General features: G+C 39.5%; 1 protein-coding gene across 3 annotated transcripts in view; it reads right to left on the bottom strand.

The window, feature by feature from the left end:
• Positions 1–26,359, bottom strand: part of TUB (TUB bipartite transcription factor) — a 75,830-nt gene that overhangs the window by 24,328 nt on the left and 25,143 nt on the right. For all 3 annotated transcript variants that reach the window (XM_058836928.1, XM_058836919.1, XM_058836912.1), the window contains exons 2-4: positions 22,648–22,699; positions 21,139–21,301; positions 1,592–1,759 (exon numbers count right to left, since the gene is read on the bottom strand). In XM_058836928.1, coding sequence (XP_058692911.1) covers positions 1,592–1,759; positions 21,139–21,301; positions 22,648–22,699 — 383 coding nt within the window. The remainder of the gene's footprint in view (positions 1–1,591; positions 1,760–21,138; positions 21,302–22,647; positions 22,700–26,359) is intronic.

Here is a 26,359-nt window from a genome sequence, read left to right on the forward strand (position 1 = left end):
TATCACAGGAATGGTGGGATACTCAAAACAAACATCCTCTGCTGGTATCAAGCAGCAAACAATACACACATAGTAAAAATAATTTACAGAGATGCTGCTGACATTGTCTTAATACCTGTTTTTGTGTCTCACAAAAGCTGTGTCTAACAGCATAGTTCTGCTGTTAATAAAAATGAATAAACCTCAGTATTCCCATTAAAATAAAAGTGCCCCCCTCACCTCAACTTGAAACACACTAGTGGTTTACTCTTAGCAGTGTCTGTTCTGAGCAGCAGTGTACTCAGACCTGGTAAAAAAGGTCATATCATATATTTGAGAATATGCATAAGCAACACAAGCAAAAAAATTCCCACTCTCTGCTTCTATTAAAAATAAACACAAATTTGGGGAGAATAAAAATATTTGATGGCAAAAAACCATCAAAACCAGAAGTGTCCCCCAGAGAAAAATCTGAGTGCTGTGACCTAATTTGCAAAGTCTGTGGGTACTTTTTAAGTCAATCAGCTTTAGTTTAGTAGTGTGCCTGACAATTAAATATTCTGAGCCATGGTCTAAGGCAACACAATCACCACACAGATCAGAACTTGTTAGTCATGCCCAACACCCCTGCAACTCAAATGCCCAGGAAATAGCGCACTTGGAGAAAATCTGCCCATTTCAGTTGGAGCTGCTCACATCTGCAGGGTAACGTCCCAGAAAAAATGAATCTTAGTGAGAACTGCTCTGCGGACAAGAGGCAGCATTTAGGTATGAATAGTCCATTCTACATGAGTCAAGTTTGCACTTACATTTTGCTCTTTATACACAAAGAGTTTATTCTTAAAGCATCAGAGCACTCTTGGCTTGAGCCATCTCTCCTTCAGAAGCTGTACACTGAGGAAGAACAACTCCAAAGCAAATGTCCTCAGAAAACGCTTTGTGAGGGTTTGGGGGTTATTTTTTTTCCTTCCTACAGTTAGTGTCTAAGGGGAGATAACAACAGCGCAGGAAGGAAGAGACAGATGCATGAATGTGTACATACACAATCTATCTCCCAAAGCGTGCATGCTTCTGGAAAAAGAAAAATAAATTCCAGAACATTTGAGGACTCTGCGTGGGAAATGCTGAAGAATGTGGTGTACTTTTCACCTCTGCAACCCTGAACAGACACTGCGAAAACATGAACAATGTGTAACTGACAGCACCACTAAAATTAATATTCCAGTTTGAATGTTGCTATTTCACGCTGGTTTTTTAGCCATCAAGTAAGTGATTCCCAGAGTTGTACATTATAAAAATGTGAACAGATGGATGTGAGCAATGGCATCTGCCTGGTACCTTAATAATGGCACTGCACTGCAGATGGGGCAGCCACATCCCCAAGAGCCTGCAGAGCTCTTGTTCCTTGGGACAAGAGAGAACTTCATTGTTTTATATTTCTTTAGGTTTGGAGTTTGGGATTTTTTAGGTAACAGAATAGAGCCTAAGAGGCTCTGAGGAGAAGACACACAGAACTAACAAACTCAGCTTAGGGCTGACAGTGAGGATAGGAAATTGAGTCAATGTCCATCAAGCAAGCAGTGAGAACATAATGGAAGCTTTAACTACTTACCTTTTTTCTGCATTGCTGTTCTAAGATCTTGCTTGCTTTGCTGATGTTGGCCAGTAGCCACTTTCTCGCCATCATCTTCATCATGGCTTGCCTGTCCAACGGTGAGAATCTGCACTTGACTTGCTATCTTCTGAACATCATCTTGAAAAGCAGCTGGGCCATCAATCCCTGTCAGACAACAGCAAAAGTCTTAGTGTCTTTGTGTCAAGAAACTAGTGAAAAGAGAATTGCTCACTCACAAAACCAGCAGCTTTTCTAGGAATCACAGATTGGATGCTCACACTCAATATTTCTAGACTTAAGCAAGACTAAGCTAGCCTCCAAGGCAAACATTTTCCTTTCCACATACTAGAGAATCTCCAGGAGAGGATCAGGATTTCACTGGTGCCCTCCTCACCCCAAAGCACACACCTGCCCCATGCACCAGAAACACTGAAAACTAAGCAGAAAAGAAACACACTGGAGACAACTGACAATGAAAACAGATCAAATTTTCATACGGGCACATAAGAGATCCAAAAACAGATGAACCTGAGTCCTGGGTTATGCCATATCCCCATATAAACATCACTGCTGTCATGAAATACTTTAAAGCTTCAAAAACCTGGAAAATTCACAAGTAGATCTGGCAGTTTATCCAACAGAGGGGCAGCAAGTTAATAAGCCTAAATACACTTTTTGAGTTGGGAAAATCGCCATACAGTTAATATATCAAAGTGAAACTCCAAGGAAGATATTACACATTCCCTGGAACCTCCATCCTCTTGAGATGCTTAAATCCCAACCAGGCACAATCCTGAGCAACCTGCTGTGAGCAGGGAAGAGGGACTAGACAGTGCCCAGAGGCACTTCCCAGCCTAGCCATGCTGTGATCCTATGGCTCCTGACCACAGCCAGAAAGAAACTATTTACCTCCTGATGGCTGTAAATCACCTCTGGAGAGAGAAAAAGAAAATAAGGGGTGGGGGGATGTTCTTACCACAAGCCAACTTCATTTTGTTTCTTCAGGACAGCAAGGTGAAACATCAGACTCCAAATGTACTTCAGCTCTTAGTTAAGACACAGCTAGAATGTTACTAAATCAGCCATATAAAAATGCATTTCTGCAGCTATAAAAATGGTAATATTTTCATGTATAGATATAATAAATAGCATGAGCTCTATACTGCCGCTGTTGTGAAATTTTTGTTAATAAGCAAGCAACACTGTGGAGAGTTAGCAAGCACTACAAAGAGCTAATCCAGTAAAGGAATATGGTGCTTCTCACACCAAACAGAGCTGAACAAACCCTGTGAGAAGGAGCTGCAGGGATTGGCATTTTTTTTGGACTGTGATCTGTAGCAGAAGTCTCCAAGAATACCATTTCATCCTGCTTTGCCAGCAGCTGTCAACTTGCATTAAAAGACAGCTGGATTATACATTTAGCACGCTTAACTGTACTTTGCAGTATCTGTTGTCACTGCCACTGCAATACGAAGCATAAGTGGAAAAAAGAGTGGCCCATATCCCCAGGAACAGCACCTAACAAGATGCAGTCTGACACTGCAGAGGTGTTAAACTCACAGAGTTCAAGGTCAAAAGGAGTTATTGATTCATTACACAGACCCTGGCAATTTCTGCACCAAGCCTGCAAATTCTGATTTACTCACAGCAAGGCCCCTCTGTTGGATAAACCAACAACAACAGCTAACAGCAAATAAATAATCTGTCCATCCAGCCTTGAAGGACTAGATAAAGTCCATGTAAATGTCTCTGTGACCTTGCTAGGATGACAATTTGAGAAGCAGCTCTGCATGATACAGAATGAACAGTATCATCTATGCTGCAGGTATAATAAGGCACTGAAAAAAGAACTTCATTTTTTCTTAAAATCTATCCTAGGAGAGGCACCACTGCAAAGGTGCTCTAGAACACACAGGTAGCTGCTCAGATCCTCTGTGGTATTTTTAACAGCTTTACAAGATTAACCATTATCATTGAAGTCGCTGGCTAAAGATAGGTTCTTACCTTAATACTCTGAATTTCAAAAGTGTTCAGCATCCATGGGTTTAATGAGATGTCTCATGCATATCATATCTAGCCCCTTATTAAGCACTGGATGATACAAACCTAATTTTGAAAACGCTTTTGGGAAGGAACAAAACACCTTAATTATTCCTCTTCAAAGCAGACATTGATCTGCAGCAAATGAAATGCCTTCCACAGCACTGGAGATTGAACTGAGGCTGCTTTTTTCAGATGCCTGCAGAACATCTGCACTCACATCCCATGCTGTCAGGAACATCGTGTATTATTAGGAGTCGGGACAAAGGCTACACTGGCAGGTCACAGTTTTGGAGAAGAAGAATCAATTTTAGTATTCTGAAGAGTGCATCACTGGTAGAGTGTGTTATTAAGCATTAGGAATGGTTCCACTGGTGAGCACATTTAAGGGATTGAAATATGTAGCAAGACAGAGAGGATTTAAAAAAAAAAATAAAAAGAGAAAAAAAAAACCCTCTGCTGTAGGTGGTTCATGGCAAATGCAGCATTAACTACATTAACAACTTAATACTTGTGTGTGTGCATAATCTTTATAGCTACACATGCGTGTGTAAGATGGGATTAAATGCAGGCATACATTTTTCTCTATTACGAGTTCTAAGTGCATCTTTGTAAGCACTTAGAACAGTGTAAGCACTTAGAATAGTTCAAAAGGCAGCTTTGCCACCACCTACCAAATGTCTGCAAACATCTGAAAACACTTCCAAGCTTGTGTAATGATGATATTTGAGGTGGACCTCTCCTTCTCTTTGACTCACTGACTCCTTTTATCCACTTCCTAGAATATTGGTTCTCCATGTAATAAAACAAACCACTCATCTATAGTTTCTGTGCTGAAGGACATGGTCAAAAGAGGCAAAGAAGCTGAGTGGTTCATGCCAAAAAAAGTTTTTATTGCTATGGTCAGCATTTTTTACAGTGCTTCCCAAAAATCAGGTAGGTAAAAAGTCTGACAAAGACAGCCTTGAATACCTGCTAAGAAGAAAAGGGAATTTTTGAGAGGCAAATGTGAAGGAGGACAGAGAGGAAAGAAGAAAATTAGAACAACCCTCAGAATATCAGTCTCTTCTGAAAGGCCGCTTGGTACACTTTGACATGATCATGTCTCAGATGAAAACCAGAGGCACCAGAAATTAAAACACTACTGAGGAAAAAAGAAAAGCATCAGTAAATGAACATCGCTGGTATTTATATCCTGCAAATACTATTCATCAACACCTGTATTCTCTTAGCACCTAAAATCTCTAGATAATGTTTATAAATAAGCAGCATCAAGCTGTTGAAAGCTGGTAATCTAAACTACTGAATGGCAAACAAGATTACGATCAGGAAAGGAACACAGCACAGAAAACAAGTAATTCTGTCCCTGCTTTACAAATGAGGAGCTGCAGGACAGGGAAGTTCTTGTTCTCATTTTACAGAGCACTTAAGGCACAAGTTTGATGTATGAAGCAGGGCACACTGCTCACAGACTAAGAGTATGATTAAACCCTTTGCAGATCAGACCTGGAGAGCTGAGCAAGGTCAGACAGGAGGTCTCTGGAAGAGAACATGCACTTCCTGAGCTCAGTTCCTGGTCTGACAAAGGAGTCATATCCACGTGGAGAACACCCAAGGCTGTGGGTGCAAATGCTGTTCAAGACCCCTGCAGAGCAGCTCTCCCTCCCACTGAGGGACAGCAGCACAACCCTTCAAAGGACAGCCTGCTCTGAGGTCAAGGACAGGGAGTCCCAGGGAGACCTGACACCACAACAAATAGTATCCCTCCTTTAGAGAACTTGGCTTAAAGCAAACCCTGATGTCAATATTTTCTAGGCCATTTCCCATTATATTGCTGTTCTCATAGGAGCTGATATGACCCCACTGATAGGGGTTCAAGCAACTGCAAAATCACAAAGAGATTTGTTTTTAGGGAAAGGGAGCAAATAGAAATTTGTTTTTGAAAAGACATCTAGAGGTGATTTAGTCCAAATCTCCATCAGACTATTGCTAGCACCAGATCAGGACACTAAAAGCAAGTACTTGAGCACTAAGCTCTATATTCACTTTGATGAAATCTAAAATAGTAAACGGGAACTGTGCATTCATAAATCTTTATCCTTAAGAGGTCAAAATTACTTCCTCACAATCAAGTTCATGTGTTGCCAAAGCAAATCCTGGAAGGTTTGTCAGATCTAGAAATAACAGGAAATTCACTTATTGTTCCTCCTACCCTTTTTCTTTAGTGCCCAGGGAAGTCAAGATAAATCTGCTTTACAGATCTCCCCCCATCAGAAAGGAAGTGCTACAGTGAGAAATGATGCTTCTTACCCAACAACTGCTGCTGCTTTCTGAGCCAGCCAGTGTTAATGTAGCTGCTTGTTACATACGAAAACGGGACAGGATGCACAAATCAAAACACTCAGACAGGCGTGAAAGGGAGAGAAGAAACACGGAAGAAGCCAACCAAATCAAAACATGGAATAGCCACCCCAGCAGGAACAGCTCTGTGTGTCAGAGCAGCTCGTCGCAATCCTGGCTCCCAGAAAGCCAGCAGGAAATACCCAGTGTACCACTTACATTTAAAGTATAGCATAAGGGGAAAATTTCAGCTAAAGTATTGTTTATTTTGGTATTTTAAACACATCCAGGTTCCTAAATTCACTGACGAAAAAGAGATCTTAATTTATGTTGTCTGCGGCAGTTCCGAGCAGGGTTTTTCCCAGAATGCACTTTCATAGTCTAAGTGCAAGAGTTTTGGGAGGAAAAACCAAAGCCAACCAACCACCAATTACTTTTCACAGAATGATTCCTGACTTTTCATATCAGATTTCACTTTGCATTAACTCCTGGCTTCTCATGTTTTTCTGGGTTTTTTCAAACATTCCATTTTATCTTCCTGATTTGTCCTATTCACTGCACACAACCAAAAAAATGCACTTTATCCTGTGTATTTATTAACTTCTTTGTAGAAGTTTCCCTCCTCTATCTTAGGGGGAAAAGCCCACCAAAGTAATGACACCATTATGTACCAGTAATGCTTTCATGAATCTCCTTTTTTAAAGAATCATCAAGATATTTGATAGCTAAAGATGCTCTGGATTTGTAATATTATGTAGGGTACATAGTTTTCCTAGCTTCCTGCTGCAAATGTTTTCAATAATATGCATGATCTTTCTGATGCTGTACACTGGGTTCACTGCTATCCTGAATCACCCCAATCTGCCACAAATCAAACCAGAATTTCATCCATTATCTCCATTTGAAAGACTACCATTTTACATATGCATTTGTTACATCTGGTTTGGGTTCTTTTTTTTTCCAATACTGAATATTATGCCAAGCAATAAACTGTGAGACTGAAGCTTTCAGAAATACCAGTTTCATGAGCTAAGCTACTACAAAATGTCATCAATTTACTGCAGTTCCAGGCTCTGTCCCACAAAAATTATGGTTCTTTTTAAAAATAGGCACAGTGCACACTGCCAGTAAGAAATACCAGTAATAATCACAGATTTAGAAAAAATTGCTGAATACCTTGTTACCCATCACAGAATTACAAAGTGCACTGACATGAGCAGTTAGCTACATTCCTTTTCCTATGCCAGTGTAACCTCATTAAACCTGATATTTCTCTCGTGTTTGTCTTCAGCGCATTGTTCTGATCACAGCTTCATCACTCTTCAAGCCACTTAAAAAAGCATTACACATCTAAAACCAGAGTGCAGTCATTACACTACAGCTTCAACAGCTACTCATGTATAATTCAACAATTTTTTGCTCTGAATTAGCTTCTTATTTATAGGATCTGGTCTAAGTGTTCTTTTTTCTTGAAACACAAAGAGCTGGGCTATGCTTAGAAAGGGAAGGTCCACTATAGCTAAATACTAACAAAAACCTTTAAAATGCCATTTGAGCATGTTAAGTGCACTCACCCCTCAGCATTCATCCTGCTTATTTACAGGACATACAAAGCTTACACTCAGAGCAGAGACAAACCTGAAGCAATTGCAAAGCTAAAAGCAGAACCTAAAATTTCCCAATATTTGCTCTAATTACCAACGAGCTCCCTTCAACAAAATCTCTTGTGCTAAAACATGGCATAAAACCACTTCCCCTTCATCCATTTTCATGGTTAGATCTGAAGTTATCAGCAAATCCATTCAATACTGTTATAAAAAAAATCTTTCCTTAAGACTCACATTTATTTTTAAAAGAAACTGAAAATTAATACAAGTTCTACTATAGGGTTCTGTTACTATTTGCATTTTCTTAGTTCCCAAATTTAAAATTAGCTATGTCTGTAGTGGATTTATAAGCAAAAATCCCTGTGGAATTTTAAAGACGCATTTGGTTTTACTTTTACATCCAATAAAAAACAATTTTGCAGCTTTGATAAGGATGGAAGACTGGAAATCCAGTCATAATCCTCCCAAGTTTACAACTGTCAAAGGTAAACCAGCTATTATTCCAAGGGTGAAATAATATGTGAATGAACAGCTAAATCCCAGTGCACAGAAAAAAGTAGACAAGCTGGATGAAGTGCAATGTGTATGCTCTGAACATACTTTGATTTTTATTTGCTTCTAATCATCAACATGAACTTCAGGACAGGAGATACTCAGCATTTTCTCTGCTATAATTGATAGATAATTGATTAATAACACCTCCACTCTCTGAAAACTTGGAACTGATGGGAAAATGCTGAAGGCCAAGGAAAAGCTCCCATAGCAGAGCAGGAGGAGCAGTAAGAATTGCAGCAGAGGCTGAGGTTTCTGGAGATAAAAATATTAGTTCCCAACACATGGAGCAGTGTCAACATGCCAAAGTTCCCAGTCTACACAAAGTGATTCTGCTTTCACTGACACAACTTGCTTTTATTAACATAGGCCAACATTTGCCTGCTTGGGGGATTTTTCAGAAGATGAGTTATATTATAACTGGCATGTGAGAAAAATCCTTGGTGTTACCTGCTGTGGGATAATAAAAAAAAACCTGTGCAGCACAGTATCTTCAGTTCTGAACACAGCACAGACACAGGCATGTCAAAAGAGGTCTTAAGGCTATGCTGTAACCATTACTTAAGTACTAGCTCACATAATGCTCACTTACTGGTTTTCTTTTAAACTAGTGAAAGAATTTTTACTCTTCAGCAAGATGTACATCAAAATAAAATTTGGCATTTGTATTACTGTGCTGGAATGTCATTACTTTTTACATTAATCTGGGAAACATTTGCTTTCTGTTAATTTATTTTGCCAATAATTTTTACATTCAGTTAATTTTCCCTTTGACACACCCCATCTTTTCTCAAATGTATGAACAGCCTTTAGCTCAGGGCCAGCCTCTAAAGTCTGTATTACCTAGAGGTTCCCTTGCAGCCAGAACTACACAGTTCTACAGACAGTGTCTACAGACAGAGAGATGCTGTAGATTCAGACTCAAGAATTAAGCTGCAATACGCAAAGGATTTTACTAAGGTAGGCTCAAGTCCTGCAAAATCCCTACAGATGAGCTCCAATACTTTGACCTCAATAATTAACCTTATTAGTCATTGCTATCTTTAAAGAGACTTGTCAAGGATATACACTACTTTCTCACTGAAGCAACAGTGCAGAAACTGTTTGACATGCACAAGACAGGAATACAGCACAGCCCAGGCAGGACAGTGTTACAGTGGCCTCATTCAAGAACTGCAAGTTATTGGAAAGTTATTTCATTTCATTAGTGATTCAACAACAAATAAAAGGTAACTGTATGTGGTACAACAGCTTCTCTTTTTCTGTGAATGTACGTACATATATAAATAATTTAAATACCAGTAAAGTAGCTCAGTATTTCTTCCACCTAGCACAAACTGTAAATCTGAGAGTGGCAATGTCATTTCTACCCACCCTTTTGTCATTACCAATCGTGTATTTTTTTTTGTCTAATCGTATACAAACTCATTGCAGAAGATTTTTCATACAAACACCTCCCATTTATCAGCCAGGTGGGTCAAGGTAACACTGAAGTAACAACTTGAAAAACCCCTTTGAGGATGGTGTGTCAGTTTTGTTGAATTGATTTTCAAGATGTCCCCTTAACCTCTAATTTGTATAGCTTAAACCTCACTCAGAGTCTGGACAGAAGCAGCTGAAATTTAAGGCTGCTTCTCCAAACAAGATTAATTTCAGATAATCTAAAAAAAGCACACTCTTGTAGGATGGTTCTCTTCTTTTTTACCACTGCAAGAAAGCACCATCATCCTTCCTTCAGAACTTTCTTCCTCCTCTGCAATTTGAACAAACATTCTCCTCCAGAAAAGACTCAATTTACAATTTTTTTGACTCCAAGGCTGTACATGCCCAGACACAACCAAGTCACATATGTTTTCCAACCTCAGAAAAATGTCAGGGAATTACTCTTAGACGATTTTCAGATTTTCAAATGAATTATATAAAAAACAAGAGAGAGAGAGAATTGACAGCAAAGCAATGAATTTAACATCTGACATGCAGCTGCATGCAGCTAACCTTTGTGTTTCCCTTTTTTCTCCTTTCTGGTGCTGCTACTGTGACAGCTCGCAGCTGCTGCCTTGGTTTTTTTAGTTGGTTTCGGAGCTTGGGCGTCCACTACCACCTTTACATCTTCCTGTTCAGCCTCCTGCACTGCTTCAGAGATTCAGGGTACCCCACCAAAAAAGAAAATAAACAGAGAGAGAAGAGAGAAAGAGAGAGAGACGAGAGAATGAATTGAGAACTTTGCAAAGGCATAAAAGAGAAAGCAAACATAGCAGAGTTTGGTATTTCAGACAATTCATGCAGTGAGGAGAATCAAGTTAAACCAGAATGTGCAAAGCTGTAGTAAAAATCTGAAAGATTTTCTCAAAGCTGAGATACATTTCCTTACATTTTTCTTCCTCACAATAATATATCAGCTCCTAACTTTCAGTCCAAAAGTGACATCAGAACATTATTTTGTTACTGAGCTATTGTAGGAAGCATTTTTCATAGTAAAGCTCTGCCAGAATGATCACCAACAGTGGCAGCATGAAGGCAGAAGAATTTTATTTTGACTTTGTAGCATCCATGCTTAAAGCTACCTCCTAACTCTCTAAACAAGGAATCATCTGAAGGTTACTTTCAAAGCACATCTTGCACAATTGTGTAACACAGCATGATGAGTAGATTGGCCATGCATTTTATAGTAAAACTATACCCAAGCTGAATTTAAAAACTCTTCTTACTTCGTAGCAGGCACAAATTAATGAATTCATTGGAAGGACTCTCTACAAAATGCACATGGCATAAACTGTGAATATCAGCATAATTCACACAGTGTTCCTTGCTTCCAAAGTAAAAAGATGCTTTATCATTTTCCTAAAAGCACGACATGCTTCGAGGTCAGTATTTCAGTCTCTGAACGCAACGCACACCATAACTCTTTCCTCTGGCTAGACCAAACCTTGAAGTTAGATAAATGTCACAACTGCCTTTGTGAAATGCATAAAGAAACTGTCAAACTTCACACCCCAAACTACAGGTGGGCTAAGAGATTTTGGGGTTGGCTGCTGGTCACTGGTAAGTGCTAAGCCCCACTGCTTCATGTGGTGACCATGGTTTCTCTCCCTGGCACATGGGCCTCCAACCCTTTCTTTTTCAGAAAACTAAAGTACTTTCTTTAAAAGGATAAAAAAGTCCTCTCAGGACCATTATGGGAAAGAACTGGTTGCCCTAAAATTACATTTAAAATATCCAGACAAACTTCTTAAAACGCCCAAAAGACTAAATGATTCTCCATGACGTGTGGACTGACACTATCCTCTCTCTGAAGGGGAAAACTCTCCCTAAGCTTCTCGCCTGTGAAGCAACTTTCCTCTTCAGCAAATCCTTCAAGCGCATGAATAGAAATAGAAACGCCAGGGAGATTCTCAGAGGAGAAAGATGAAACAGATTTAGTCATGTCTGTGTAGACTGCAGCTCCCAAACCCGCTGCTACCCTCCCCAGCACAGCAATCTGTTATGAGTAGCGTTGCATTCACAACACAGCAGGCACCTGAGGCACTCAAGAAACACATGCTCCTTTTCTCACTGTGCAGAGGAAGGGCTCCAGTCCTACAGGGAATATACATTAAATTATTAGAGGAGAGGCTTGAAGTCCAAAGAATCAGCTTGAAGCTGATTCTTAATTTTTAATTTTTAATGCTTGTCTTTGTCAAACACTAATCACAGGACTGCAATCCCTTTGCTGAGGGGAAGGGAGCACTGGAAATGAGTAGGACAAAATCAAAGGAGCGAGTGCCCAGGGCAAATGGCATGTAAAAGCCAGTAGAGTGGGTCCTTCCTCCATGGGCATGGCAGCCTCAGACTAAGCAGGGAACCAGAGTCAGCTCCACACAGTCTTTAAATAAGTGTGATTTGCCAGCCCAGCACCTATGCTATATTTGTACCTCAATATCTCTATTAAAACTGTTCTTTTAATTGTTTTGAAGATGATAATCCACATTATAATTAAATTCAGTACTTTACAAATGACCTGTATTAAGTGGCCAGGCTGTTCTCTAAATCATTTTAAATCTGGCCATATTCATTCACTCAGAAGCAGCACCATTTACTTGGTCCAAAGCAATGATCAATCAAGCAAAGGGTGAAACTTTCTGACATTATTAATTGCAAAGTTAAAGACTTCTCTATCTTGCTAGCCATTCTTTGATCTTACAAGTAAAGCCCTGAAGCTTTCTGAGTTACTTTTGCCTAAAAACTTCAAGCAAGAGGTATCTGATTATAAGTTCAGTGTGGGAGCTTCAAAGGACAGAGAAGGGAATATTTCCATTGCTTTACTCCATGAGGCAGAGAACAGGATTTCAGCCCAGCAGCCGTTCTGAGCATATACCTTGGCTGCTGTCTGTGGTAAATGGGCCTTTCAGACACAAGCAATGGAGGCTGCAAAATACGATTTAAATCATAAAGATAATGATACAGTGCCTGGGCTCATGAAAGGAATTGGCACAGAATGTCCTGTTTCTAAAGGATACATTTCTGAGCATTACCATTACATTTAAAGTACTACCTCTATAATAAATCCAAATTTAATCCCAACATGCCATCTCCACCACAAAACCATCTCATTCTGAGCTTTTAGCTATTTGGCTAAGGCTCACCCACTCATGTTTTCTCTGGTGTTGTCTGCAGATACCAAAGAAAGTTTGCTTTCTGTACAAATTCAGTTCAGGGCAGTTCAAGGTTATATCCTTGTATTTAGGCAAGCTCCTGTCAACAGGCCAGCCAGGATTTGGATCCTTGCAGCCTGCAAAACCAAAGGGACAGGTCTGTGAGCTTCCCCTGCTCAGCTGGTCCAGCAGGCTTGGATGTGGAGCAAAGTAAAAAAATCCTGTTTTCTGTTTCCAGTGCTTTCTCCTGCCCTGGAGAGATGGAAGAAGGACCATTTCAGAGCCCAGTATACTCACTCTGCAGCTGGTCATTAGCATGTGCTGCTTTGAACTGCTCAAGCCAGCATTCCTTCCAGGCTGCCTTTGTGGAGATGAAGCAAGTCAGAGAGGCAGTGTTTATCCCCAGCCACGTTGTCAGGGGATCAAATATCTTCCCCTCTGCCCTCTACTGCATCTTTGGATCATTGTCTAACAGACTGACAAGAATTTCCCTTCTCAGCAGGATGGAAACCTCGAGGTTAACTCTAGCCTACATTCTCCACAAGCTCTAGATAGCCCCATAAAACCATTTACAGCTCCCTGCAAGAAAGCCTGAATAAGGAAAATGAGGTAAACTGGCTGCCTAAATAATATTCACTGATACAACAATATGATTACATTCTTTGCTGGACATCAAAAAGTTAAAAACAATGATAGGCAGCACCAGAGGATAAATAAATTAAGAACCTTAAATGCAGCTATATGGGGATGAAATTTCAAAGGCTGTCACTCAAAAATGCATTAATTTCTGTTCAGCTACCCATTTAGGCGGCTTTAAAAATCCCTACTGACATTATCTTAAATAGTAGGAGACTAGATTTGAAAATCTATCCTGATACTTCATATGCCCCACCCCAGGTTTTTTTCACTTAAAAAACCTAGACATTTTCCCTTTCCATAAGAATTATTCATTTGTACTAGAATTTGCATTCAGACAAGAAAAAAATGGGGGAGAAAGTGCTGTAGTGAGTCAGCACTCCAAACAGAAAAATCCACTGGACTCTCAGACCTGGTATTTCATTCTAGCTTGAACTTAATAAATTGTGAAAAATAGTTTTGAGCTAAATGCCAAGCTTACAAATAAAACAGCTACATGACTTTAATTTCAGTATTATTCATCCATGTTCATTAAATCAAGTACTCACTACCAACCTCAATAGAGTATTTAAAAAGTAATTTTTGGGAGACAGAAGGGAGCACAGATTGCAATATTAGTTCAGGATCTGAGATGAAAAGAAAAGAGGAACAAACAACAGTTTGCTAATATAATACAGGTGAGTGTGGAAGGGCTTTGTCAAGGCAGAAAATGGCAGTATCCCAGTTTTGCCTTGCACCACCAACAGCCTAACTCAGAAAAGGGGAAAAAAGAAACCTCTGCATGAACCAGTTCTGTGCTGGCCAACACTCCAGGTTACAGGGATAAATGTGCAGCAATGTGCAGCCCAATAAAAGGATGCAGCTTGCAAGCATGTGAGTAAACTATGATGCAGACAAGTCAAGCTTTTTCAAATCTGTAAATTACCCATATATATTTATATGAATGAATGAAAATGTAAAACATGTCTTTCCATCTGGCCTTCATGGTGAGAAGTTCACACAGGAAATAAGTTTCAAAGCAGAATGAATGAAAACGCAGATTTCTTTTTGCCATTTGTATGACCATATTTCTTGATATGAGTGCTTGCACACTCTTATGATCTTAGAGGAAGGAAAAAAATCTATGAATCATAACTTACCAATCTCTATCACATAAAAATGCCATGTGCTAAAGAAAAAAAGATGCTTTTGATCAGTACATTATGTGAAGAATGAAGTAAATGAAAAATTACAAAAAGAAAAACAATTCTAAAATTGTGCAGTCTGTCTGGAAACCACCTTAAGCAGAAAGAGGCTGAACCACAAAATGAGGCATGTGAGGCAAGTATAAGGCAAATATTCATTCTATTTACCAACATCCTCTCAATAATAAAAGTGAAACCCAGAATGAGCACCATGCAAGAACCATGAACTACAATTCAGTTGAGATGTACCTTATTGGAAAGTGAACTGGTGTGAACTGGTTCTCCTTTTCTTACTGCTGCCTGAGATGCTCTTTTGTTTCACTGTAAGAATGGCTTGTTGCTTTTCTTTGTAAAGTTCTAGCCTTAGTCAATCTTGCTGCTTATCTGGGCTGTTGTTTATTATTAGTTTATTTAATCAACTTAGATTCTGTACTGATCTAGTAATTCTACAATCATTTAAAAGACACTGGAGTCTATCAGAAATATTCTGACGATGGGGAAACCCACAATATTTTACAATGCAATGAAATATTTTTATTAGCTTTACATAGACCACACAAATAGTTAAATCCAAGGACCTAAATTAGAACAAGGACTTTGGTGTGTTAGTTACTGTTTAATCACATGCAAAGATTTGATTTCTGCTTCAAAATGCTTGTAATCAAAGGCATTACTTCTCCAGCTGGTAACTTACAGTCAGATTCCAGATTCCCAAAACTTTATTGCCAGTAAATTCCCTAAGGCTCCTTGCAATTTATGCCTCTAATGGTGATGTGATGACCAAGTTGATGTTGCAGACCTGAAAATACTCAGAAGTGAAATGGAATGGTTTTTTAGTGCTCCAAAAAAAAAGGAACCAATGAACCTGGAACTTGGTGCTGCTTAAGGACATTATTAAAAGATCATTGGTCTAAGAGTTCCGCAGAGAGAACAAGGGAAGGAATTAAATAAAAGATTCTTTTCTTCTTAACCCCCATGTACCTGCTGCCTAATCCTGGGGAGGGGAAAGGCAAAAGAAGCACGTGGAGAGTTGACAGCAGTGAACTAGACTTTGGGAAAGCAGCATGAGGAACTAATGAGGAAAAGTAAAAAAAAACTAATGAGGAAAGGTAAAATGATCTATGGGAAACCTAGGCTAGGAGGATTAAAGATGGTGATAAATTACATAATTACTTTGTGATACTGGAGCCTTGAGGGCATGACTAGGCTTTAATTGAGCCTCCTTGGGGGGTCCCACCCACAACCTGCCCATGGGCTTTCTTCCAGCCCAGCCCAGGGCTGTGCTCTAGGTGCTGCTTCCCAGCCCGTCTCCTGGGAGCATCCTGGCACTGGAGGCAGCTCATCTGCCAATGGAGAAATGTGCACTGCAGCATCTCCTTTCCACCCTGAGTGCTACCCTGGAGGGCCCTGGTTCATCCCTTGCCATGTCTGGGACTGCAGGGAATCCTGCTGGCAGCTCTGCCTGCCCTGTTTGCAGCCTTTGGGATGGGACTGTGCCTGTCAGGGCATTTCCTGTGCTGCGGCCACCCTCACCTCCTGGCTCCTGAGACACTGCCCAGGACAGAAAACAGCTAAGTATGAAGTAGTAACTGAAAGTAAATACACTTTAAGTGCGACATTAAAGGGAAGAGAGGGGAGTTTCTCAGGCCATTTCCTCTAAACTTTCCTCTCAAATCGTTCAGTACCAAAAACCACAAAAAGACTTGTCAAGAAACACTTGCTACCCTCTGCCCTCTGCTCCTTGCTGCTGGGTTAGTTTGTTTATTTTGGAAGTGCACTGGTGCAGTAAGGACTGCTGACAAACCAAAAAGATGCTTTAAAGATTAAGGTGAAGAGACTGCGGCTGAAATAAAGATTTCAGAATATATATGCATATTGGAAGTTAAGTATTTTGTCCACATGATGTTTGGAGCGCTGCCTGATCTCTCAGTATTAACAGCCCTGTGCTCTTAATAGAACATTCCTTGCAATCTTCAAAAAATAAACTAATACCTACTCATTCCAAGGTCAGTGGAAAACAGGGATGGAAAGACACTCTTCTGATGAGCAGGCAAATGCATGATTTTTTAAATGGTTAACTGATGTCATCTTTTAAAGCTGACAGCTTTGGATACTCATCAGAAAATTCTCTCTCATCACTCATGGTAAATAGCAGAATGACACGTCAAATTTAACAATCCAAAGCTATGAATTGTCATCAGAGATCTGTTTAACACACCACACAACCATTACATCTAGATGTGCTGCCAAATGTCAAAGGAGAAAAGTAAAAAAGTCATTCTGCCTTTTTACACATGGTTAATCTAAATCGCTAAATTGGAAGTTGCAATGAAAATTACTCTGAGAGTATCTAATTGAAAACATTTTTAATTTCAAGTCTTATAAAAAAAGCCACAGCTGCAACAAAGTATGGCAATATTAATGAAAGCATATCTGGCACTCATTCAAATCTCTGCCTTCCTCAGTGCTGTGAAAAGAAAAATCACTCCCCAATGGAAATTCACCATTTTTACAGAAGTAAAATCTCTGTAAAAATGAGCTTCCAGCATTTGCATTAAATGTAATTAAATAATATAATTAAATTGTTGCAGTAATTAGTGTATCTCTGCATGCTATTTGGCTCCAGGAATGCTCAGTATTTGCAATCCAGATTGAAAAGAAATGTATTTCTAGCAGAATTTTGCGCTGTCAGTTCAGGCTAAAATGTTTGTTCAGGTTTTCAACAAATTTCACAAAATAAGCTGAGTAGAAATACATGAAAACAAGCAAGCAGATATAACTGTGAGATATTACAGAACTGCAAGTAAAATTTTAAAGAAACTGTAAACAAACAGGTAGCAAAATGTCCTTATGAAGGACACTGAATCAAAAATAAACCAGAACACATGAAGAGAAGACAATGTAAGTGATCTCTCCTACAAAGAAGGATTAAATTTCTTCCAGTGAATGAATGCCTTTGTTGTCTTTTATATGGAATATAAATTTAATAGCAATACAAAAAGTTGTTATTGGTTCTTAGGTGGCTGTTTATAATGATGAAATGGCAATTGAGCTGTGTTTGGTACTGCGAGAGAGAGTGGCTTTAATGTAAATAGTCCCAACAAGAGCCATGGAACAACGTCATGGAAATCACTGGAAGGTAACCTATTCCTTGAAATGGCAGGCAGATAAATGTAGGGCCTAACCCTACCTACCTGATCCACAGATGCTGATGACTGTGTTACCACTGGCTGGGACTCCAGCTCAAACTAACCCCTTACAGACCAGAATGCCAAGGAGTTTTTATCTCAAGTTGTTCTTTTCAGACTAATTCATCTCAGTTCCCACAGATAACTTTCGTTGTTATTAGTTACTTAGGCCTTATGTAAACAAATAAAGGGTTTTAAAAAGATACACTACATGCAAGTCATTTACAAGCTACAGTATCTGGAGACTTAAAGTAGGTGAAATATGGGCACAAATGAGAAGAAATGTTCTGAGTGGAGACTTGTGCATGGTGGATGCTGCAGAGCCACTTCCTCACTGGAAGAGCACCCATCTCCTTAAAAGTCTCATGGCACCCAGAGGAATTGCTAGCAACACTTGGCAGAGAACATAAATACCATTTTGTCCTACCAATGTGTCATTTCTCTGCCTTGAAGTCATCTAAGAAAAAAATCATTGTGTTTCTGGGAATACACAATTAGCTTAACTAGCAAAATACGGTGTTCTACTCTATCTACCCAGAAGTAGCTCACCAGGCTGATGTTCTATTCCAGAACAAGAATGACTGACTTTCTACTCCAAGCTCTGATAATTATTCTGGAATTAAATGAGTTTTTACTGCAGAGTAGAGTTGCCCATGAGGGAACCATTGCAGCACAGATAATGGCATCAGAATAATCAATGGCAGCGTATGAAGGAGAATTTCCCAGCACAGATAATGGCACCAGAATAAGCAATGGCAATGTATGAAGGAGAATTTCCCAGCACAGAAAGCCCAGCATCTGAGAATTGCTGAGATGCTATCTCTGACCTACTTTGCTCAAAGTACCATAGAGATATCTCCACACAGGCATCCAATTATTTGTTGAAATCAACAAGTACTTTTGTGCTACACAGAATTACTACAAGCTGAAAGAGAGAGTAGAGCAGGATGATAGGTGGAAAGAAGTGTTCTTTCTGTAGCATTTGCTAGCACAGGAATTGATTTCACAAACATGCTCATCCAAGCAGTGTAGTTCATTCAGCAGAGCATCAACTCCCATCAAAGAGTCATTCTTAGCTTGGAATCAGCATGCCCATAACAGCAACAAATGAACGGAAAAGAGCAGAATAGTTCTTTAGAAACAGCCCAGCTGTCTCATGCATCCGACACTGCCACATACAAATGTTTTCATTGAAGGGGGGTGGAAAAAAAAAATGCCAGCCCTGAAGCTCAATGCCACAGTTAAAAATGGTCATCAAACCCCAAAATTTACCATGCAAACTGAAGACATTAAGCACATTCCCAGAGAAGGCCACACCATAAAAAGGACACTTTTAAAGTTCTTAGAATATTTTCAAAAGCAACGTGCCTAACAAAAGATTTTACAAGGCAATAAAACACCCTGCTAGGTAATTAAATTCTTCTAAGCTGGCTCTTGCAAACTGGATGGTTTATTACAAGGAGAGCTGTCCCAAGGGATTAACAAATGTCATGTTGAATATGAGAAACATTATATTTCTTTGCTTCTTTGAAACCTTGTGAAACATTAAAAGGGTTTGAGAGACAAATTTAGAACAAACTGATTTAGGGATAATAAATCCTAAATATTCCAGTGAATGGTGTGGTGTAATATGACAGGAAGGGTCACTTTTACCTTAAGAGCACAGTTAATCTCACTTACAGTGAGAAAGTCCACTCTGGTGCAAACTGGTGTAAAATTTAGCTCAGTTAGTGCATATATGAAATTTGTTACCAGTTATGGGATGATAATGTCTTTTTCTCTGATTTGTGAAAAACCTTGATCAACTGACAATATAAGGGGTTTTTTGGCTTAGGCTAGAAAGAAATTCAGTTTAATCTTAAAAAATTACATCCCAGACCCTGAGAAACAGTAAAGATAAATATTACTGATGTTTTCAATAGTTACTAGAAAAAAAAAATTAAAATAATACCAAGCTGAAAAAAAAATAATTCTCCATCTGAAACCACTTATGGTATCCTATTTGCCTGCAGAAAGAAGATTAAAAAGGCCCATTATTACCAAAACCTCAACATTTCAACAATGCAATTTCCATATTGTAACAGTAAATTCTGTAGCTCTAATCAGCTAAAAATTTCCACCAACGCTAACTAGGAGGAAAGACTGAAACCTGCACTACTCAGAGCAGGATTTGTTAATCTACTAAACACTCACCTTGTTCCTGTGGAAAAACAAGACCACCAAAAAATAAAACAGAGAGACAAAAAGTACAGCACTTTTACAAAGTGGAGTAAACCTGACAGAAATTTGAACTGAATGCTGGGTTAAGTTTTTGTTTGTATAAGAGCAGGATACTAATTTTTCTTTTTTTTCTTTTTAAACAGTTTAAAAGATGCAAAAGGCATCTTAAGATTTAATGTGTAAACCTCAAAACCTAAGTACCCTGCCACCTAACACCATTCCCAACCAGAGAGCTGCCAACTGCATTCTTAATCAATATCAGCAGATTTCAGCTCCTGTCCCACAAACTCATCAATAATCAGAGAAGGAAGCCTTTTGCTATTGAAGCTAATGAATCCCTTATGAATTATATTCAACTTAATGATTTGCAAAACAAGGAAACTGGAAATTTTCTGCTCTCTATATATCTTGGAGGTGTTATCAACCTGGAATGGTATCTACAAGAGTCAAATTTTGGACAAGGAAGCTGCCCCTTAGGAAATCCTAATGAAAAGTATGCCCATACCATCCTTAGAGGGCCAAAAAGCATGGGCCATGTGAGGATAGAACTAAATAATGCCTGGTTTCCTTGGGATTTATTTCTGATTATTAAGGTCTTTAAAAAGAAATGGCATTGTAACTTTTTTCCCCTGTGGGTGTGACATCTGAAGTGACTGTCCCTACTTGGTACTGTAATCTTTAATAAGAAGAGACACTGTACAAGTTTGAAATGTTCTTCTCTAGCTGTTTTAATGGACTGTGCAGAAACACAGTATCTTCGAAATTACTATATTGAACTTAGTTAATAGGTTTCAAATTTATCATTACTACTGTCAGGCTAACATAAAATTACATTCAGAGGGATATTCAGAGTGGAACACATCAGCTTTACTTCGCAGGAACCAAGGCTGAAGACACTTAAACAGTCACGGCAGAAGGGACAAGCTGTCTCTTTCCCAGCTCAGCACTGAAATGGCAGCTAGTTACCTCGCTCCCTCCTGTTAGGCTGCAATTGCAAGTTCTGATGGTTTTATCCCCAAACACAAGTGAAAGATATCAACAATTTACTAAAACATACAAAACGAGAGTCTTTGTTCTCACAAGCATAAAATGAGCACCCCACTAGGACTCTCAGCAAATACACCTGCAAGAGGTGACATTCTGTACCATGATAGATGGTGCTGCTGTTGCTGTTGAGATAGGATTCAACCAGCGGGGCCTGCTCCTCCGAATGTTTCGTCCTGCGCGTCCTTGCCCGGCTGTCCACGTTGGACTGAACCATCAGTGGCTCCTGCCGCTTCTTTTTCTGCTTCTGTTCCAGCAGTGCTCTCTGGAGAAAACACAGAGAAAAATCATCTGTTACTGGACTCCAAACAGCAGCAACCTTCGATGGAAAACAATGGCCAGCTTTACACCTTCACCGGCTTTACAGCAGCGCAGTTGGCAAGCGGGAGACTGGGATGGTGGGATACAGGAAATCTTTGCAAAAAACCACAACCAATCCACTGCTGAAACACCTTCTGCTGAAAACAGCAAATAATTAAAATACATCTTTCTGAGCAGCCCACCAGCTGTCAGAGCTTGCTTGGAAATAACCCTTGGGAAAACAACAGTGTGAGAATACTGGCTGTGAAGCAATGGGAAGGTAAGCAAGGGCATGAGGCAGAGATGCCAATTTCAGTTTCTGTAAATTAAAAGCAGGTAATTGCAAACCAGAATCGAGTGATAATACTGGACACGAGCCTAATTTAACAGCTATAATAGATGAACTTTAATTAAACACTTAAATTTCTCAGCTAGACCTGCTTAAAACCAAAACCTTCGGCATCCAGTGGCACCATAGGGACCTTATTCGAGCCCTCTTCCACAACCTCAGTGAACTGAACTGTTAATTTCACTTATCTATTACTTTACCGTTTCCTTGCTTCTATACAGTGATGTTTTAGCTTCCAGAAAGGAGATGCATTAAAACTGAGGAATAAAGATGGAGAGTGAACTCATTCAGCTCCCTAAGTTGTGTTAATACCTCAACATGACTCCAACATAATCAGAATTAAGTACAGGATCATGGCATAAACAGTACTTGAATTTGAAAATGAGATGCTGGTAGACATGCAAGCTGATGAAATAGTGGCAATAGAAAAGGATAAAAATAAACTCACAAGGTTTAACTATGAAAATGACAACGTTTCTTGAGAAGGGAGCCACAGAAATCAAAGTAAAAGCAGAAATCTTAACTTGCATTAAAACTTGATGACACAATTCCCTCAGATTTCATGCACGGGGCTCTGACTCCCTTGTACAAGTCACGTAGGAATACAGTCAGAAAATAGGCAACATAGCACACAGTGCCACTAGGTTACAGCCACGGGAGCTAAATCCACTGAATAAAAACTTCGTGGTTAACCTCTGTTGGCTGGAGTGCCTGTTCCATCAGTGGGGTAACAAATACATTGTGCAACAGCTTAAAATGAGTCCAAGGCAGTGGGAATCACTCAAACCACAGTCAGAAGACAAATTTTAATGGAAGTTAGACTTGTGGGTTAACTTTAGTCTCCACAGATCTCTCTTCTGCATCCCCCAATCAGAGGATGAATTTTCTATCAACTATCAGTGTTTTCATTACTCCAGGGTTCAGACTTCAGGGAGCAAGAAGGTCCTTCTCCAAAATCTTACCTGTCTGTCAAGCTTCTGCTGACGCAGGCTGCTCCCCTCATCATCCAGAACACTGCAAAGACAAAGAGTGCGTAATTGGAACAAATTTATCACTCAAAACAACACCTAACAGCGCCCAGTGGAGGAAACTCTCACAGGAGTCATCCATAGAAAACTCCTGCTATGTTCCATGGAAGTTTGCTCACCCTAACTAAAAAACTTTGCGTCAGAAGATTTAAATGCAGTCCATGAAAAACTGCAAAACTCCGGCTCACACAAACTTCAACAAAAATCAGGCAGCTCACAAAGAAATGCAAAATCCACTGTCTACAGCTTGGTTTATTTTCCACTCTCTTCTAATGCAAAACATCAATGCATACAGCAGTGAAACTGAAAATTTGCATATAAAGCCTAGAAAAAGGGAGGAGTATAAGTGAACTGCTTAGCAACTCAGCTGTATTTAAAATTATGGTAGGAAAATTAACCGCCTCATCTTTTGCACACTGAAAACCATAATTTACTCCTGAATATCTGAGAAGTCACATACTTCAGCTTTCAGAGGTTGGCAAGATAAACAGCATTGCTCAGTGCCATATTTCTCTCTGCTAATTGTTGCTTGTTGGGAGATTAGCTCATGTGCATTCAATCATTTTCATTAATTAGATATTAAAGACTGGCATTGAAATCAAAAAGTTATTTTTGTGAAGCATTTTACCAAACTACTGACTAAGCTTTATTTTTCTGGAGAACAAAGGTCTCTATTGTAAGAACACTATAGTTAAACATTGAACACAGATAATTGAATCTTTTTAATCTTTTAAATGCTAATATGTCATCTACAAGGAAAATAGTGCTATAGAACAAAAACAATAGCCTCTTACAAGGAAAATTAATTTTCTCCTACAATACACTTTTATAAAGTGTTAGCCCCTTCTCTTATACCACTCTTAAACAAAAAGAGCAAAAAGAAGATCCAGGACAAACAAACCTGGATTCTGACCTACATACAAACCAACAGTATTGCAACAGAAACTGCATAAAAAATATGGATCTTATGTATTAATTCACAATCTTTAGGAGACAGTAACATTGCAGTAGAGTTAGAGCAGCCAATAAAGGTATGCAGAATGCCACCTTTCCAATGCCAGCATTTTCAAAGACCTATAATTAAGCGTTCCTGGTAGCATCAGCCTTTTACAATTTTTCTTAGGTTATATGCTACAAAAGGCTGATGTTCCACAGATTGCAACTGTGCTGTCCAAGTACCTCAGGTATGAAATTACCATCTCTTGTAGAAGTAATGCATTACCCATAGTCCACAAAAAAAGAAAAAAACCCCTCACACTCATAAAAATGTTGTGCTTTACACCAAGCATTCTTTATTTTCTAAATTAGAGAAGTTATAAAAGGAAGACACACATTCCTCCACGGTATACAATACCAGGTTTGCAGAAGAGTGTTTCACTATGATTGCAGCAGTATTAGCTGCACTGCCAGAAAGTACAACTACCTTAATGGAGATTTTTCAATGGCCAAACAATTGAATAAAAGATGCCTGAGTGTAAAGTTTCAGGCTCAATGGCCTGAAGAAATCCTACTCATTTCAGACAATGCTTGAAAAAAAGCCAAAACCATGTAATGATGCTAATAGAGTCCCCAAGAACTGCAGAGGCAGCAATGCATCCATGTCCTGGCACGACACACTACACAGAACAGGGGGGCAGGAAAATGTCCTGTGCCTGCGTGGGAAACCACAACAAAGCAAATTCAGGTTCAGGCACAGCTCCTTTATGTCTCTTAATGCCCGACTGCAGCACGGTAAACATGGCAGTTTAAATAATACCAAGCAGCAAACCCCAGTCAGAGAATGGTGTGATTTGCATTCAGCATTCCAGGAATGCAAAGCAGCTATCAGATACACCAGAGGACTGCCAAAAAAAAAAATATAAAACTCCATCCAAAAATTATGGATGCTGCAATACTGAAACACCTCTCCAAATTGCCCTTCTTACTACAAGACTTTTTCTTTTAAAGCTTCTGAATATATACAACCAAACCTGAGACTGAGAGCACCATTGAAAACCAGCTGACAATGTCATTGTTATAAAACATTCATGTTTTATAAAGTTCTGAGTAGTTTTCCACAAACCGTTTTCAGGCATGCATTAATGACAAGCCTTGAATTTAACATTCAACAAATAAAACTGAATTCTAGCTTCCTTCATCGACACTAAGATTCAGTAGGATTTGGTTGCTTCAACAATCCTCTCTCCCTCCAGGATGCTGGACTGGCATGAGAATGCCTTGCTGCCACCAGGTAGCCACGCCACTCTTCTGAATCCTTCACAGGATAAAAAGGCCTTATTACTACCAAGTCTATCTATTTTAACAGTTACTCAGTTCCACTATCACTGGAAAGCTGCAGTTCTGTCCTTACTAGATGTCAAATAACACTTATGCAACTCCAAATACAAAAAGGGTTCAGTTTAGCCTATATATTCTTCTGCTACAACAACAGAGCACTCCAGTTTCAGACTGCACTTTGTCAGTGTTTTCTGCAGAACTACTGGACCTTGGAGCTGCTGACCAGCAGCCAACATTTCACATTCCCCAATTTCCAATGGACAAAGTCCACTGAAACTGGGTGACTTCCAAGATATGCCATTAAGGGAAATCAGGGTTTAAACACATGCATGCATAAGTAAGTAAATACATAAATAATATCAGCTCTGTTTCCATAGCAATTCCATCAGGCCCTCGCTCTTGCTCCATTGAAAAACATCTGCAGCAGACTCTGAGATGAGGTGTGTGAGTGCCACTGACCCTTTTCCTCACACTTCAGTGAGTCCTTGCAGAGATTTAGCAGATCATCTCACCACAGCATCTGGCAGTCTGTACATTCTGTCGGATGCTCCAGGGTCCAAGAGCTGAAATCCAGCTCTGGATTTCTGCTTTTTATTTCTTGGAAAACACAAAAGTGTGCGAGCACAAGCACAGCCTTTGCCCTTCCTGGTCTTTCAGAAGAGCAGGAATCGATTGCTCATCTCTCTGCAAGGGTTGTGCACGTGGTGAGAACCCAGCCTGTCCTGCCCAGTTTTTTGTTGCACTCTGGTCCAAATAACTGGGGATGGTCAGAAACTAAAGGCCCAGTACAGCAGAAAAACTGTGACTGAAAGATGGCAGGAAATAATCTCAGAGAGAGAGGCTGTTAGAACAGGTCTGCCTACATGTTTGATGTGATGCTAGAAAATCCCAGGAGCAGCATGAAACTCTGTCAGATTTAATAGAGAAATATAACTTTATAATTCATGAAAATTGAATTATTGAAGAGCATGCATACATATTAGCAATCTGCTCAGCACGCTGAAGTATCCTGAAAATCCAGTAAGATTCATTTTTACTCCTATTTGATCAAGGATCATGTATCTGCCTGGCATCTTGGCTATGGCTCTGACCCACTAAAAACAAAAAGCAATTTTACACTATACATAATATTGTAAACAGCCCTTCAGCTCTGCAGTAATAGTCTAGTCCAAATCTAGCTGACAAAACAGAGCTTGTACAGATTTCCTTGCGGATTCAGTGAAAAACCATCCTTCTACACCCAACTTGAACAATCCACCCATTAGAATTTACTAGTGCAGGGTTTAAGAAGTCAAGCCTATAGCTACCTGCTGTTAAGATCCATACTACTTGCATGGACCGAGGCCCACAGAGACTTAAGTTATCTTTA

This window comes from Poecile atricapillus, chromosome 1, assembly GCF_030490865.1.
Source record: "Poecile atricapillus isolate bPoeAtr1 chromosome 1, bPoeAtr1.hap1, whole genome shotgun sequence".
In the NCBI taxonomy this organism is placed as follows: domain Eukaryota; kingdom Metazoa; phylum Chordata; class Aves; order Passeriformes; family Paridae; genus Poecile; species Poecile atricapillus.